Raw genomic sequence first — 16,193 nt, 5'->3', positions numbered from 1 at the left:
TATAGGAGAGAGCAATCACATAGGAAAAAAAGTGGGTGAAATTAAGTAAGAAATATGACGTCATAATGTTAGCAATCCTGATAATTAAATTGGTAGTGGAAATTTGATTTACTTCCAACGAAGCAAAGTCAGTATCACTTCAAGCCTAAGCCTCAAACAAGTCAGACTAGATGCTATAAAACTACTCACGGCGCCATCTCACATAACATAGTATCTTTATCTTTATCTATTATAAAAATTAAAGATATTCTATACTCACTCACGTCATCTATCTTTTCCTTCCGCCACGGTGTTCCATAGGAGTATTTATCTCCGTGCTTCACCAAAAATCGGGCATCGCATCACCGTGTATCTTAACTGTTGGCTCGCTGGAGTAAATAATTACCAAGAACATTTTTTGTTGATGTTAACTACCAGCAGCGGCGGACCCATGAATTATATAGTGGTGTGCCCACACTATCGAAAAAACAATTAAGCATTAAAATATGAAATGTAATAAGTTGCGGCACTTTTTCATAGCCTAGAAACACACAAACTTACTTCTTTTTATTGTTTCTTTGTTTCAATGAGAGTTAATTTTCCCATACTATTTCACAACTTCATGTCTTCCCAATCAGAAATGTGAAGCCCTGCCTTCCCTTGGAAATGGCCTAGGTGGTGTAGAATCTGAATTGTTTGGTGCCTAAAGAAATAATGCCCACGTTTCTCTTTATATTTTTGTTTTCCTCTTTATATATGATTAATTCAACTTAATCTCTGCCTACAAGTCATAAAAAATTATGGCTTCGATTTCTTAATTCTAAATAGTTTCCCTCTTTGAATCTTCAACTAATTTTCAACGTGAAATCAAGGGACTTTTTATTCGTTGAGGGGCCCCTTTGAATCGTAGGGTAGAAAAAACGGAGGAATAGGAAAAACACAGGATTCTGACAGGAATTGAAGTGTAAAACAGAGGATTGCAAAACATAGAAAAAACACAGGAATAGTCGTTTGATTGGAGCGCAGGAAAAACGCAGGAATCTGATGAGAGAGATAGACTCAAAAAATTTTCCAAGAGGTTGAAACTCTTGCTAAATTTTCTCCAAAATCCATATGCAATGTGACATTCCATAGGAATTTCATAGGATTTGGAAAGCTTCAATCCTTTGAATCAAAGGGCCAAATAGGAAAATTTTCTATAGGATTTGAATCCTATGAAATTCCTATATAAATCATTTGATTCAAATGGGGCCTGAATCTTTGGTGGGCTGTCTGTGTGGAGGGAATGGTCTCTTGGGCCTTTTTCTTCATTCGACGCGAGGCATCCATCTAGGGGTTCAGGCCCGTTACATACTACTACATCCTAAATTTTATGCAATTTTGCTAGGCACTGGGTTTGTCCCAATAATTCCTTGTAAATCTATTCAAAACAATTGTGAAAATTAGACTCACAGCTGTGAGGTCACAGCTGTCTGCATGCTGGAAAGCATTAGTGGTGTAGTGATGAAATCGTGGCTACATAACTACACGCATCAGGATTCAAATCCTAGTTTCTACGAATTTTCCACTTGTTGTAAGTGGGTTTTTAACATGACTCTAGTATTTTAGTGATATCAGAGACGCCGCTGATTTTAATCTTGTTGACGTGTATTAGGGGACACATTCATGATGTGTAAGTGTGGTTTTACATGTACAGTGGTGTGTATTTCATATACGTCTGTCCTCTAATCGGAAAAAAAAAAATTGTGGGTCTCCCTGCTCGATGCCGGAGCCCTTATCTTCTTTCAGACTTCCTGTGTACGTCGTCTTTCAACTCAACTCTACAGGAAAAGAGACCATGCGAGAGAGATGCATGCTTACCTTTCGTGTACTACAGAGCGATGCTGGCTGGGCTAGCATTGTTGGTGTTGCCTTTCGTGTACATATCCAGGGTTCACAGATCGGATCCCATGAAAAATCGAGGTTTCGACGTGGCTTGGAAGTAGTGGTTGTCTGAAAATTCGATGGGTTTCATCTTAAATTCAAATTTTAATTAATAAAAATGAAAAAAACATAAATAAAATTAAATCCTATAAATAATGATATTTGTATAACATATTTGGATATAAATTTATCAAAATAAATCGGTGAATTCCGTGTATCTCCTGCACAGTACGAGAGAAGAAAGGAATAATGATTTAGAAAAAGGAAAACCCTGAGCCAAATTCCATGTAATAGGCTATAGAAGCTACCATATAATATAACATGTAGCGTTAACCTTGAACCTTATGTATTGGACTCTAAACGTACGTAATGGACTTTAATATTTAGGTGATGAGCATTCTATTTGACTAATGGTTAGTGAGTGATGTCATATGTGTTCTAAATTATTGCCTCTTATGAATATGCATTCCATATTCTATGTATGCCAATAGGAGGTTATCAAAGGTAATGATATTTTTAAGATTTTTTTCAATTATATATCATTTTCCTATATTTGACTAAAAAAACAACTTTGATTTTTCTCATTGGTTTCTCAACAAAACCAATCGGTTTTCGCTCAAAACATAATAGTTTTCACAGTACACCTTGTCCTCTAGTTGCCGATTGAAATTTCGATGGTTTATATAGGAATTTCGCCAAAGCTGACCAATTTTCGCAAACATATCGGTTAGCTCATGGATTTTGAATTCAAAATTTGGTTCATGAAATTTGTTCAGAATCTATTGTTTTTTCGCAAGATTTCACAAAATCCAACATACTGCCAGCGCCCGAAATGGTAGGACATGTTGGAATTATAAACCCTACACCCACCCAACATTGATAGACCAAAATTACCCCATCCGTGCATGTGAGTAGTTGATTCAGCTTATTTCTTCTAATGTGGATTTGCTGCAAATCACTTCCGCGCTCAGTTAGCCTCTTGCTGTTCACTGTCGTCTTTGTCGATGGGTTATACCACGATCACATTATCCATACATATACAGTAGTTTATTTGGAGGATGTTGCAAACGAAGCTATAAAGAAAGTAAGGGAGAAGGATTTTTAAACAGGTTCAGGACACCCTACTAATGGGTAATAGCACTACTCCTATTGACTGGAGTCGGTGTTGCCTTTATATATCAATCTCTCATAACAGTAGGGAGGAAAGTATAATCTAGTTTGCCAATATATCGGTGCAAAGCTCGAGCAGGGTGGTCACTGGTTAGTTGTTGTTGGCTTACTCGAGAAGTAACTCGGCGGAGATTGGAGGTGGCATGCATTGTCTTGGCTTTTATGGCTCTGTATTGGCTTGTGTTGGCCTCGTGTCCCATCCATCTCCTGGAGTCTTGTAGTTATATCCTCATGTGTCCCATTGTCCAAATAGAACTAGGGATATAAATATGGATATAATTCGACTAGTCCTTGTTGGGTCTCAATAGGACTATGTTTCTATTTCCATATCTACTCAAGACTTTTGCCATACATATGAGATTTGATTCCGTATAGGACTGGGTATATAGTGGTCCTGCTGAGTTTAATTTATAAGTACAGGATATCCCATATTTAGGATGTTGGCAATCTTCCCGCGTCAGACTAGCCTAAGAATAAGCTCGAGCAGGCTAATATGGTCCGTTGTGAATACACATGGGAAGATGGGCCAAATCAGCCACTCATGTGTGTTGGGTGGATGGGCTTTTGCAATAAAATATGTTATGAGGTGGAATCTCAAAACTAGACTGATAATTAAGGTGGTTTATGCAATCTTGCCTTGTTTGGCGGAAGGTATATGTGACGCCCAGAAATTTAGCCCTAAATTTCCAGATTATTTTGTGTATTAAATCCTTATCCAGGACCAGTCAGGGTACACAAAACGACAAGTAATATACAGTTCCAAATGTAAATAAAGCGTAAATACTTATAGAAGAGGCACTTAGTCCTCACACAGAAAAGAAAGCAGCAGCAACGGAAAAGACGATCCTAGTGGGGCTTCAGCTTCACTCCACAGGCAAAACTCAACTGGGGTCTGAGCCTTGGTCCTCTAACTTCATCTACAGCTCAGAAGCACTACACTTCTGAAAATGGGGAACAATATCAAGGCTGAGTACAGCCACCATACTCAGCAAGCCACACCAATGATGCAGACGTGCAAGGGGATATAAGGACGGTTTGTGGCTATTTGCATAAAGGCGGTTGTAAAACATTTCATTAAGCAAAACGGTAAAACTGTTGAGTAATTAAAGTAACATTAAATCTCCACTGATCAACGCTACACCACGTTGAACAGGCCCAACCAACCCACCTAAACTACAGTGCATTGGGTCGATTTATTAAGTGTGAGACTAATCACGGTGAATCTGGTCGATCGCCCATAACCGCGGGCACAGCTATTCGAATAGTTTTACTCTGGCCAGAGGTGCACAACTGTACCCACAAGACACAATCCACCAGCATGTCACCGCGCCAGGCCTGACACGTCACCATGTCGAGTGATTGTGACAAGACCCTTCGCATAACCCTCCCCTAACCATCCACACCACGCTAAGGTTTCACCCCCACCCTCCCACCCCCTACCCCAGAGGTGGGCAGTCCCCTCGTGCACCGCGGTGAATCCGGCAGTTGGACAACCGGACACCCCGGCCGACCCAACTCCATCACACCCACCCTCGCCACCGGTGCCTAGGAAAGGGTCGAGCTATACTTCAGATCAAGCAGTTACCCACTCCCGCTTGTGGTAAGCATTGTAAGTCTTCCAGGGTTTCCCGTGACCCGGTCCTTAATTGCCATGGGTGCGACTCGCAAAACCATGCACCCACAGTCCACCATTCAGTCGCATTTTAGATGGATAATTACGACCATGAAACATGGCCAGATGTCTCAAGCACGCAATTCGTTCTGATACTAAAAAGGTCTAATAGTGCAATTATCCCATCAACTGAGCTAGTGGTAATTAAGCATGGCTAAGCATATAGTTCTAGCTAGGTCAACATAAGTAACACAAGCTAGTCGATTTATCGCCCACGATTGACAAAGGTCAGATATCAAGTAAACATGGCACAAGCAAGCAGATAGGTAAACCTTGATCCCATGTAATTAGCAAAACATACATATTTATTTGCAAATAGTAAAACATTTGTAAAGTAGGCTCAATATGCTCAAGGGGAATGTGTGACGCCTTGCTTCTTCAAACGATCTTCCGAACTCTTTTCCTCGCGACCGCGGACATCCGAAACGACGGCTTCTACACACTGGCACGCAAAACGAGGAAAAACCCTAATAAAAACCAAGTAAACAGTACATAAAAAGTAAACAAACATGTAGATCTCAATTTTAGATGAATTTTGCAAGTTGAATGGCTCAATTTGGAGTTCGTATGTATTAATATGAATTTTAGAAGTTTTGAAAATGATTTTCTAGAATTAAACCGAATTTATTGCGTAATTATTATTTATTTTCTCAAAGGATAAGCTAAGCACTGATGTCAGCAAAGGGCCGGTGGATATCCCATATTAGGTGAAAACTTAGAAAAAACAATTAAAGAAAAAATCATTTAAAAACATATACATATAGGTAAGATGTAAATAAACAACACTACAAAGTTATCAAAAATTCAACTCCGTTACCAGTTGTCTAATATCACCTTAGTTACATGTGAGATTTTTCTCAAAATTTTTAGAAACCTTTATAGCATGGTTGGTTTGGTTTTACCTAGATGTGATTTCCAACATATATTATTTATCGGCCTTATTGTATGTAACTGCGAATGTAGGAGGCCCCATATACTATTTACTCTAACAATATCATATCTTTCGAGAAAAAAATATTAATTAAAACAAAATCAGGGAACACATACGGAAGAGACGACTTATATATGTACGTTGCTCCAAACAACAAGGATTAGTCCGTTTTTTTAACAAATTGATCCTTTTTAAAAACTTATTTCAAAACTAGTCCGTGCAAAAAACTTCAACCAAAAATAGGCCGTGGACTCAGCGCCATTGACCTTGGCGCTAAGCTATAATGTTTCAGCGTCAACATCGTTGGCACTAAGCTCTAATCCGAGGTGGCGTGAGTACGCTGAGTTATCATAGCTCAGCGCCAAATAACTTGGCGCTGAGGTCCCAACAGTTTAAATTAATGTAGAGGCATATCTAGCAAAGTCCCATTGATAGCACAATGTTAGTGGAGGTCTACTCTAACCTTAAGGAGCAGGGTTCGTTTCCCATCCCACCTATTTTTGTTTTTTTAGTTTTCTCTTTTTCTTCTCTCTCTCTGTTTTTTCTTTTTCTCTCTCTCTCTCACTCTTTTCTTTTTAGTTTACCCTTTTTCTTCTCTCTCTCACTCTTTGTTTTTTCTTTTTCTCTCTCTCACTCTTTAATAATATGTTTTTTCTTTTCTCTCATTTTCTTTTTCTATCTTTATTTAGTTTTCCCTTTTTCTTCTCTCTCTCACTCATTATTAATATATGTTTTTTTATTTTTATCTCATTTTTTTTCTATCTTTATTTATTTTTTTCCTTTTTTTCTCGTAATACTATCTTCAAAATATATGTTTAATATGCAACTTTTTTTGAATTTGAAAAAAATATATTGAAGTAGTTATATTATATGGCAAATAAGAACTTAAACTGAAATTTCAAATAAAATTCAAAATAAAATAAATTATAGAATTTGAAAGGAGCATATACTTCTTTCATATTGGCACTCAAAATAAAATTCAAAATAAAACAAATTTACAAACGGAACAATCATTTTTGTAAACAATAAGAGTGAGTAGGCAAGAGATAAAAACCCAAAAATACAAAAGAAAACCAGAGAAGAGGGATATAAGGATTCGATCCTGGCATCTTTGGGCTCACAACCGAAGCAATCAACCACCAGGCTATCACAGTTTTGGTTCTATATTTTGCTTGTGCTACTATTTAAACCGTTGGGACCTCAGCACCAAGTTATTTGGCACTAAGCTACGATGACTCAGCGAACTCACGCCACCTCGGATTAGAGCTTAGCACCAACGACGTTGGCGCTGAAACGTTATAGCTTAGCGCCAAGGTCAATGGCGCTGAGTCCCTGACCTATTTTTAGTTGAAGTTTTTTTTGCAAGGACTAGTTTTAAAATAAGTTTTTGAAAAGGACCGATTTATTAAAAAAACGGAGGATTAGTCGAGAGCAACCGAGCAACAAACAAAAAGCGACGCTACTGCACAATGGAGCAAGCACAGGGACAGCACAAGGACCACCGATCGATACACGCCTCTGCCCACACCAACCAAAAAGGCGACACAAAACCAATTGTCGAGCATGCAATGCAACCACATGCAGCTGCTGAGCATGAGGAGGAATCAGAATTATTCGCCGCAAACTAACCTCTCTTGTTTCACCACTAACCAAACCAAACCAAACAAATCATGTTTACTACAATATCTGTTTAGTGTTTTCAATATTTACCAACTTTTTATTGCGTGTTCATCGATGAGCTTGGGCGGACCTTAGCAATGCAGCACACGAAAGTTTTTTTAAGAAAACTTACTTTTAAAGATGTCAAGCAGATACTTTGTGGCAATAATCTGGTAAAATAGCTGAGAAGAACAGAGTCTATCCCTTGCAAGTTAAATTTGCTAGGTCAAGCAAAGCATTGCCAAGGTTTTCCTCTCACCTTCCCTTATCTAATGGTATCATGCAAGAAGCATGAGCAAAACAGCACAGGCAGGCAGAGGCAGAGAAGACAGGACGTATATAAGAATCTCCTCTGGTTCCAGCATGACAGGACACCTACCCATATATCAAGCAGCACATTGTGGAGATGGAACAAACTATATTCCTTCCATCCTTCCTTTCAAGTGCACCACATAACCACATGCATATGCCCACTACCAAGCCACTGCTAAAACAATCAAGAATCTGAATCTCTGTTTTGTTTGATCAACTTGATCAATGCATATCACAATTTGTTTATGTATATCTGCAGAAGAACTCAACAAGGGGAAAAGCCCTTTAGCAACAACAAGATGAGAAACAAAAGAAAGCCTAAATTCGCGGCAACATAGCCACCATCTGACATTTCAAGGGGTCTTTTTTATGTTAACATATATATTCTTCATCTTCTCTAGTTGATGCTGGGTGAATGATTGCAAGGAAGCCTCTTACCCTCCTCCTTTCCATGGACAGTATGATGGCATCAAGAAAAAAGGATAACTGATGGATGGAATGGGAAGGCCCCCACTAACCAAAGCACTGATTGAATTGAAGGCCACTATTGGAAGGAACAAGGTTTTGCACCATCTTGCAGTGCATGCTGCTTGCATAGGAGCTGGAAAGGACCAGACACCAAAAGGAACTCAGGAACCTGGACCAGCTATACCCTGTGTGTATAGGGGTTTTGAGATGTCACAGTGCCACTAACTGAAACAATTAAGCTAGTGCACTGCCTTAGGAGTTAGGACAGAAAAGAGAGGTCATGACAACCTGATGTGATCTCCTAACAGCTAGAATTATCACCACAATATGATGGAATTGTATGCATAACAGAAAGCTGATGACTCAATCAGTGATGAGAATGATCAGCTCCTAACTGCCCTGAAGGAACAGTAATCTGGCCCTTCGAGCACCAGAGAGGGGCAAAGTTCATAGATCATCAGAAGGAATGGAAGTTTCTTACAAACTAGACACAAGACTTGCACGGACAATTGCAACTTGCAAGCACCAAGTAAAATACCAAAAATAGTTTGCATCATACAGCACAACAATTTACAGAAGAAACTACAAGCAAGGTTAAGTAGACAACTTACAGGAACTTACACAACTTACGCTTAAAATCTAACATAATTGGTACAAATAAAAACAAAAAAAAAAGAGGGTGACACATAGGTATAAGTAATCCCCTTCTCGCAACTTAGACCATTACCCTTGTGGTTTAGAGAATGGGACCTTACAAGTAAAAGTGATGTGATTGTAGGGGTCGGATATTCATATTGGGTTCATCTTTTGCTCAGTTCCGATTTTTGCTCTTGTCAGTGGCTCTTGGAGCTGAAAAATGATGGTAAATAAATTATAACATTCTCAGTATGAAATAAGCACAAAGAATAAGATGCCATATTGCCCATGGTTAACAGAGGACACATTTTTTCCTGATACACAGAGATTCTCTGTCAGATACATAAAAAGAATAGGATAACCAGATATCTTAGTCCCATAGTTAAGGGCTCGGACCAAACCTAGTCCATGCAAACTGGCACTTCTGATTTTTATGTGTAAAGCATATATAAGGTGTAATTATGCACTTATGCAGAGCAACATACAGTAAATTCTCTTCTATGCTTCCAGATAAAAAGGCATGGACACATGCAATACTTCAATATTGTACCACATGGGATCTGTACTTACCAAGGCCCACTGCATCTGACCCCTTCATAATCCTCAGCCTCCTACAGCTGTCTGTGAACATTCTGCAATACAACAAATAAAAAAAAATAGACGTCAAGTGGCCTTTTAAGAATAGCATGTTCTGGTCTCAAGCCAAGAACTCATTGGAATGTGTGTAAACTTGGTGGGCCAGGAAGTGAAATGCAGCGCAGAACTGCAGACCATGAAATTTCAGGAAATAACCTAAAATAAAGGCTGTTCAAGTAAGGAGACGAAATATAGGACCCACCACTAATATAGGTGAATATGACACAAGGATTGCAATTAGACATTTGTTACCATAACCCAAATATTTCTCAACTTCACTACTTTCTTTGACTAACAGCTATATGGTGTTCTAATGAAAGATAAAGTATTCACTATAAATGGGACGTGACTTGTCAGGAACCATAGTATCAGGCCTTTTTAGATTTCATATACAAGTAGAAAACAATATAGTAAACTTTGCATCCTACCAGAACAAGTCAATCCATCAAACAAGCAAGGCATAAGGTCATGCGAAGATGGAAATATAGAAGTCACTAAAACTTCACTAGCTAGTTTGATATTTGCAGATACACTGATACGGATTAAAACATCATCATTGCTTACGATTGTAGGAAACAAATTTTGCGGTATAAGCATTACTCACCGCCACGGAACATCACCAACAAGCATCCAATCTTCATCCTTGTCCTCATAAGTGAGCACAAGTTCTGTTCCATTTTTAAGATCCATCAGGCGGCAATCAGATAATCCATCTCTCCCTGACTTCCCATTTGATTCACCATGACCTGCAGGAGCCCAAAATATGAAAGTAAACCCTGTTCAGGAACATTTCCAATAAAGCTGAACAATAGATGGCGTTAACAGAGACCAATCAATTGATGGGAAAAATCCAAATTATGCAGTAACTAAAATTTATGAATCAAACAACAATACTGTCATCACTGCTTCATTTACGTATTCTTAGACTTAGAAGCAAGAGCAAGGGCATTTGTAGAAGGCTACAGTTCAGCACAAACAGCATGACATAACACCGTACACGTAAACTAAAATTTCAGTTCTAGAATAGGAAGGCAGAACAATCTAAAACCGAAAGCTTCACTTGCACAGCAACGTTACTTGCCATGGAAGATAATAAGAGAAGTAGAACAATAGTTCCAAGGATCACAGTAATGTAAATGATTGGATGAGAAGTAATCCAGCAAACCATTAATATTTAACAAACAACAGCATCAGGCCCTAGTTCTTTATGCACTGAACCAACAGTTACACTACATGACTACAGTATGTAGAATGCCAAATGTGACAAATCCACATTTAATTAATATAAATGGCATGGAGAATTGTCTGGTCTCCAAGTCCAAGGAAACTAGATCTACCTCGATATGGTAAGAACAGCATCAGTTAAAGAAAGAACTACTACCTCACAACAGCAACAAGGAAATGAAAAAATTAGGCGCAAAAACGAGAGCTCACCGACGGTAAAGCAGCTGAACATCTTCTCCAGAGCCAAAGAGAGCTCCTTGTAGTTCTTGTACATCTTGAGGTCCACCTTCCTGAGGTAAGGAGCACCATCCATGCTCACCTTGACATAGAGGCAACCGGATGCCGGAGCCTGCTTCGCCTCGCCGTCGTCTTTGCCTTTCAGAGCAGGCTGGCTCATCGCCATGGTGTTCTTCCTGTAGCTGCGGATTGGTGGCCATCCTACCACCTGTGCCCTGTTGCAGAATTACACACACTGTAACACTGATAACCATACACTTCCAAGGTTGCTTAAAAAGTTATACATGAACTGCTGAAATTCGCAGCAAGATACATACGCCAAAGCAGGGAGAATAAAAATCCATGTGAAGTGGAGAATTTCGCTCACTGCCTTGTTGCAGTGAATTTAAGCCCATTGGCAATTGGCATCATGCAAATGGAGAACAGGTACACAAAAGTGCGCACTTTTGACAGTAGAAACAGTGACCCCCACAAGATGAGGGGAGGAAAGCTTCTCCAGCTTTCTCAGAACAAAGACAGCTATTTTTCTCGGTAGAATTCCTCTTTAGTTAAATATATACGATAAATTTTACTAACAAGTTTGGGCAAACATGAACGCCCAAACTCCGAAATAATCAGGAAATTCGGAATAAATCAACCACAAGAAGTATGGCGGAAATCATATGATTTCTACAAAAGAAATTCAATGAAGCCCGTCAAAAACTAAACCGTATTTGTTTTCTTGGCAAAACCGCCTAAATTTCTCAAAGTGCATGACCAAAATCGAGTGACCAAAACATCTTCGCAGTTTGAAACCTCATCAGGAAGAGCTCCAAAATTCATTTCACCCAAGTTCATATAAACCCACGCAGGAAATTCCATGAATCACCCCAAAAGACGATGAAACGAGAAAACTTTTGCAAAGAAGGGGGAAAAGCTTTTTTTTTTTATCAGCTTAAACCGCCAGCCAACCAACCGGCGAACCCACGCACACCAACCCGAGTCCCGAGTCCACCTACTTCGCCGCCGGCGCCTGCGCCTTCTTCTTCTCCTCCTCCTCCTCGGCCTCCGCCGCCGCCGCCGCCGCCTTGCCCCCGGCCGCCTCCCGCCGCTGGCCGGCGGGACCCCCAACGATGGCGTCCGCGAACCCGCGCTTGGCCCCGCCCTTGGGCAGCAGCTCGAGCGTCAGCGGAGCCGCATCCGTCCCTCCTCCTCCGCCGCCCTCCGACTCAGCCTCCTCCGCAGTCCCCGGCAGCCCAAGGCGCAGCTCCGTTGCCAGCGCCGCCGCCGCCGCCGGCGACAGCCCGATGTAGTCCCGCTCCTGTGGCGGCGCCATGCCCGATTCACCGCATCGCCGTGCGCGCACGAGATCTCTTTCGGATTGAGGTGGAGGCTTCTTGGCTCAGTGCGGGGAGCTTCAAGCTTGGCTTGGCTTTGCTTTGCTTTTGCTGCCGAGCTTTGCGATGCGAGAAGTGCGAGAGTGGGAGGAGGAAGACGACGAGGCGGGGGGAGGTGGGGTTTAATGGTTGCATTTTTTTTTAGGGAGTGGATTAGTTTTTGTGCCCTTTGTTTTGTCTTTTCCAAAATTTTAGGTGGTTTTGTCTTGTCCTTTGGGAGGTAGAAAATTGGGTGTCTTTTTGGGCTGAGTTCTTTTCTCTACTTTTCCCGATACATCTTTCTCGTTTTTCGCCCACGTGCTTTTTAAACTGCGAAATGGTACTTTTTTATATAAAAATTTTATATACAAAAGTTAATTTAAAAAATCATATTAATCTTTTTTTCAAATTTATTTTAGCTAATAATTCATCATACGCTAAATGCTGCTTCATTTTACATGCTAGGGAACGAGGGTTCCCAACCCTCATCCCAAACACAGTTAAGTGAGGAAGGGATAGGTATGAATGTTAAAAAAAAAGAAGAAATTCCGAATTATTTTGGTTACAAATATTAGAGATTCTTGTTATGAAATTATATTCTAGTGTTCCATGATAGTATATATTGTTCTGTTAACATTCTTTAATAGGACAGTTAAGTGTGTATGGTTAGGCATCTTTACGTTGGTCTTGTTTATGCTATGAACTTACAGTAGGCCATTGATTCTTGGAGCACATCCAGGATCAATCAAACCCTATAATTTCTGTAAAAAAAATCTCAAAAAGTGCCCCATCTATTCCAAAATATATAACGTCATCGACTTTTCGTATAACGTTTGATCATTCATCTTATCCCAAAAATTATATAAATAATGTTTATTTTGATGTAACATATGTTATAATTAAAAAAAATATAATATTAACATACACTTTACATATTTATAGTGAATTTTTAAATAAGATGAACATTCTGAGAATTCAATGGCATTATATATTTTGGGACGGAGGTAGTATAACTTCTATAGAAATGAATACTTTGTTGTGATATGTTGTGATCTGGGAACAAATACTCTTTTTTGGTTTTGGCAAAATTTGGTGGTGTTGTATTGTATTCTTCCTTAAACTTTGAAGCCCTTGTCGCTTTTACCTCTTTGAACACATTGATTTGGAATAAATGAATAATGCAGCCACATGCCTTTTTAGCCCTTGATGTTTTCAGAAACTCACAGATTAAAAATAGGGTTGCATTGGACGCCCAAGGACCCATATCCATGTTTGCTTCCCCTATCCCCATGTTTTTCTTTTCCTTGAACCTTGAGGAGGGTGTGCTTCAGGCCTTCAACGAAAGCATGATCTGTATCCTATCTTTAACCCCTAAATCCTATTGCTCAAGATGCAAAGATGCCACATCATTATGCATTAACAAGATGCCACATCATCATCTAATAACAATTATTACATTCAAACATCATGCAAGTATGTTATATTATCTATAATTTTATCATTTATTAAATTTTAGAGTTTTAAAATGTAAGCATGTTAAATCATCATCCCACATAATTTACATAATATTTCAATATATCTCTTTATCATTTTTTTATAATATCATATATATCTATATGATTCATCCTCACTTAGTTAGTGTTATTTCTCTCTTCTCACATTAAACCATATCACATCAATTATTTTTAGCCTTAGATGATTAATTTATGGTCCAAAGTATCTCACTTCCTTTCTTATTTCATAAAACCACACCATCTTACTTTTATATTTGAATCATCATTCTATATACTATTTAAATTTAAATTATCATATACCATATCAACGTATGTAAATTTATATTGTTTAGCTATCTTACACTTTTTTTTACTTATTGTTATCATACTAAACTCCCGCAGTAACATGCGGGGTTTCACCTAGTATGGACTAAAAGTACCCCCTCTATTTATAAGTATTTAACGCAGTTGGTATTAATTTTTTATCATTCATCTTATTTGAAAATTTAGTACAAATATAAAAAAATATAAATGCACCCAGTTTTTTTTCCTTTTTACGATGGAACATTTAAAGTACATTTAACCATAAAATAAGTCACAACAAAATAAATAATATGTACATAATGTTTTTATAAAATTAGTGGTCAAACTTTATTTCTAAAGTCAACCACATCAAATATTTATAACTAGAGGAGTACACGTTTTCTCAAACAAACCATCTTCTGTTTCTCGTGTAGTGGCAAACAAAAAAACCTATCAGGTCCTATACATATCATAACTCATCTAATAAAAAGAAAAAAATGAAGATTTAAATTCTACATGGTGTCCTCTGATCTTGGGTAGAAGAATGTAAATGTTGATGGTTCCAAGCAACTCTTCATTGTAAAAACGTGTGACAGCAACAAACAACCGACGAGCCAAAAATTGTTGGAAGTAGATAAAATAGGTATAGATAAATAAATAATCTTAGTTTATGCTTTACCCCGTTGCAACGTGCGGACAATTTGCTAATTATTTCTAATATAATAATACGTGAATACACTAGGAATACACTAGGCATAAGATATATATATATAGGTTGACAAAAGATATATATATAGGTTGACAAGGCCCTAACAACTGTATCGATCGGCCTACAAATTACTCCGTACTAAAAGGGATAGAAGAGAGCTTTCAGTGATTAGGAGCTTTGCGCCACTGCCAGCGCAGCTAGCACGGCGACGGAGCACGCACGGACGGACGGACGGACGTGGAGACGCCACCGGAAAGCTAGGAGAGACGCTCGCGAGATGGAGCCCGGCGGTCCGGCGGTTGCCAAGCCGCGCCGCATGCGCCCGCGACCGACGGCGGCGACGGCGACGAGCCACCGGCCATTCCTCTGTACTAGCTATAGCTCCGTGTCCGATCGATGGATCGTTGGATCGAGTTGGTTGCTAGCTAGCCGTACGTGTGTCGTCGTCGTCGTGTGTCCCCGCGATCTAAACTTCAGTCCTTTTCTATCACATCAACCTGTCATACACACACAACTTTTTAGTCACATCATCTCCAATTTCAACCAAAATCCAAACTTTGCGCTGAATTAAAGATAGCCTTAGCTAATGGCAGCTGCTGGTCCATGTCATGTCTCTGCTGGCTTTGATTGGAGGTAGCTAAGCTAGGCTCCACGCGCACGTGTGGGTGAATGGGTCGATCGATCGTTAGGTAGGTTATCTATAGGGACCGTGCGTGCGTGTGTGCCTGCCGTCGCACGCCCGGGTGTAGGTAGGTTGCACACTTGCATTTCCTTTGGGTGTGGCCGGAGCCGGATGATGCATGAAATTAAATTTATCAGTTTGTGATTATTATTTAAGTAGTCAAATGAATGAATTAGATAATGTCTTTTTAAAAATACTCAACCAATTTACTATTAAAAATATAGGGTGAAGGCTTGCCGAATCAATTAAAAAACTATACTTCGTAGTGAACCTGAATATCAATAAAGGAGTGCATTGGCGGCGAGTTGTGAAATTGTCGTGACGATCATATCCTTGTGCCTCTTTTGGCGTGTCCTCCGCTTGATAAACCGGTCACTACTACGAAAAAGGTCTTTTCTAGTGGTCAAAAAGCACTTTCATAGGCGTCTTATCTCCCCGCATGTGATCAAAGGCTAGTGAAAATCGGCAATCTTCACAAGCGGGTTTTCACAGCTAGTGAAAATCGATTTTCACAAGCAGCTAGGTTAAGCCCACCGCCAGCGAAAATCAATTTTCGTGGGTGGTTCGATTAAGCCCACTGCCAGTGATGATATTTTTCAGCACTAAAGAAAACCACCTGCCCAAATCCCTTTTGCCTGCAATTTCCCATACACATGAACATGCAAGCATCAATCCATATCCAAAGAGATCAACATGAACAATTCAACAGCCACAACATATCAACTTAAGTTGAATTTGAACAAACAGTTCCACAACACTTCGCAAAAAAAATCAACAGGCAATGCGCTCGCCGGATCCACTGCA

General features: G+C 39.5%; 1 protein-coding gene across 1 annotated transcript; it reads right to left on the bottom strand.

Moving 5' to 3' along the window:
• Positions 1 to 8,485: 8,485 nt before the first annotated feature.
• LOC4340939 (auxin-responsive protein IAA21-like) lies at positions 8,486 to 12,330 on the bottom strand. Its single transcript, NM_001423983.1, has 5 exons — positions 11,846 to 12,330; positions 10,821 to 11,062; positions 9,991 to 10,132; positions 9,321 to 9,382; positions 8,486 to 8,963 (listed from the first exon to the last, which is right to left on the bottom strand). The coding sequence occupies exons 1-5, from the start codon at positions 12,160 to 12,162 to the stop codon at positions 8,926 to 8,928; spliced, it is 801 nt and encodes a 266-aa protein (NP_001410912.1). The 5' UTR covers positions 12,163 to 12,330; the 3' UTR covers positions 8,486 to 8,925.
• Between the last annotated feature and the right edge of the window lie 3,863 nt (positions 12,331 to 16,193).

The sequence above is a fragment of the Oryza sativa genome, chromosome 6, assembly GCF_034140825.1.
Source record: "Oryza sativa Japonica Group chromosome 6, ASM3414082v1".
Taxonomy (NCBI): Eukaryota; Viridiplantae; Streptophyta; class Magnoliopsida; order Poales; family Poaceae; genus Oryza; species Oryza sativa.
Note: the sequence above shows the minus strand (reverse complement) of the source record. Positions and strands in the feature narration are given on the sequence as shown.

Bases quoted from the DNA above. Each gene is read 5' to 3' on its own strand.
- LOC4340939 (NM_001423983.1), bottom strand. From the start codon at position 12,162: ATGGCGCCGCCACAGGAGCGGGACTACATCGGGCTGTCGCCGGCGGCG. The intron at 11,063-11,845 runs GTAGGTGGACTC...ATTCTGCAACAG, and splicing joins GCGCAGGCGCCGGCGGCGAA to GGCACAGGTGGTAGGATGGC. The intron at 8,964-9,320 runs GTAAGTACAGAT...ATCATTTTTCAG, and splicing joins GTCAGATGCAGTGGGCCTTG to CTCCAAGAGCCACTGACAAG.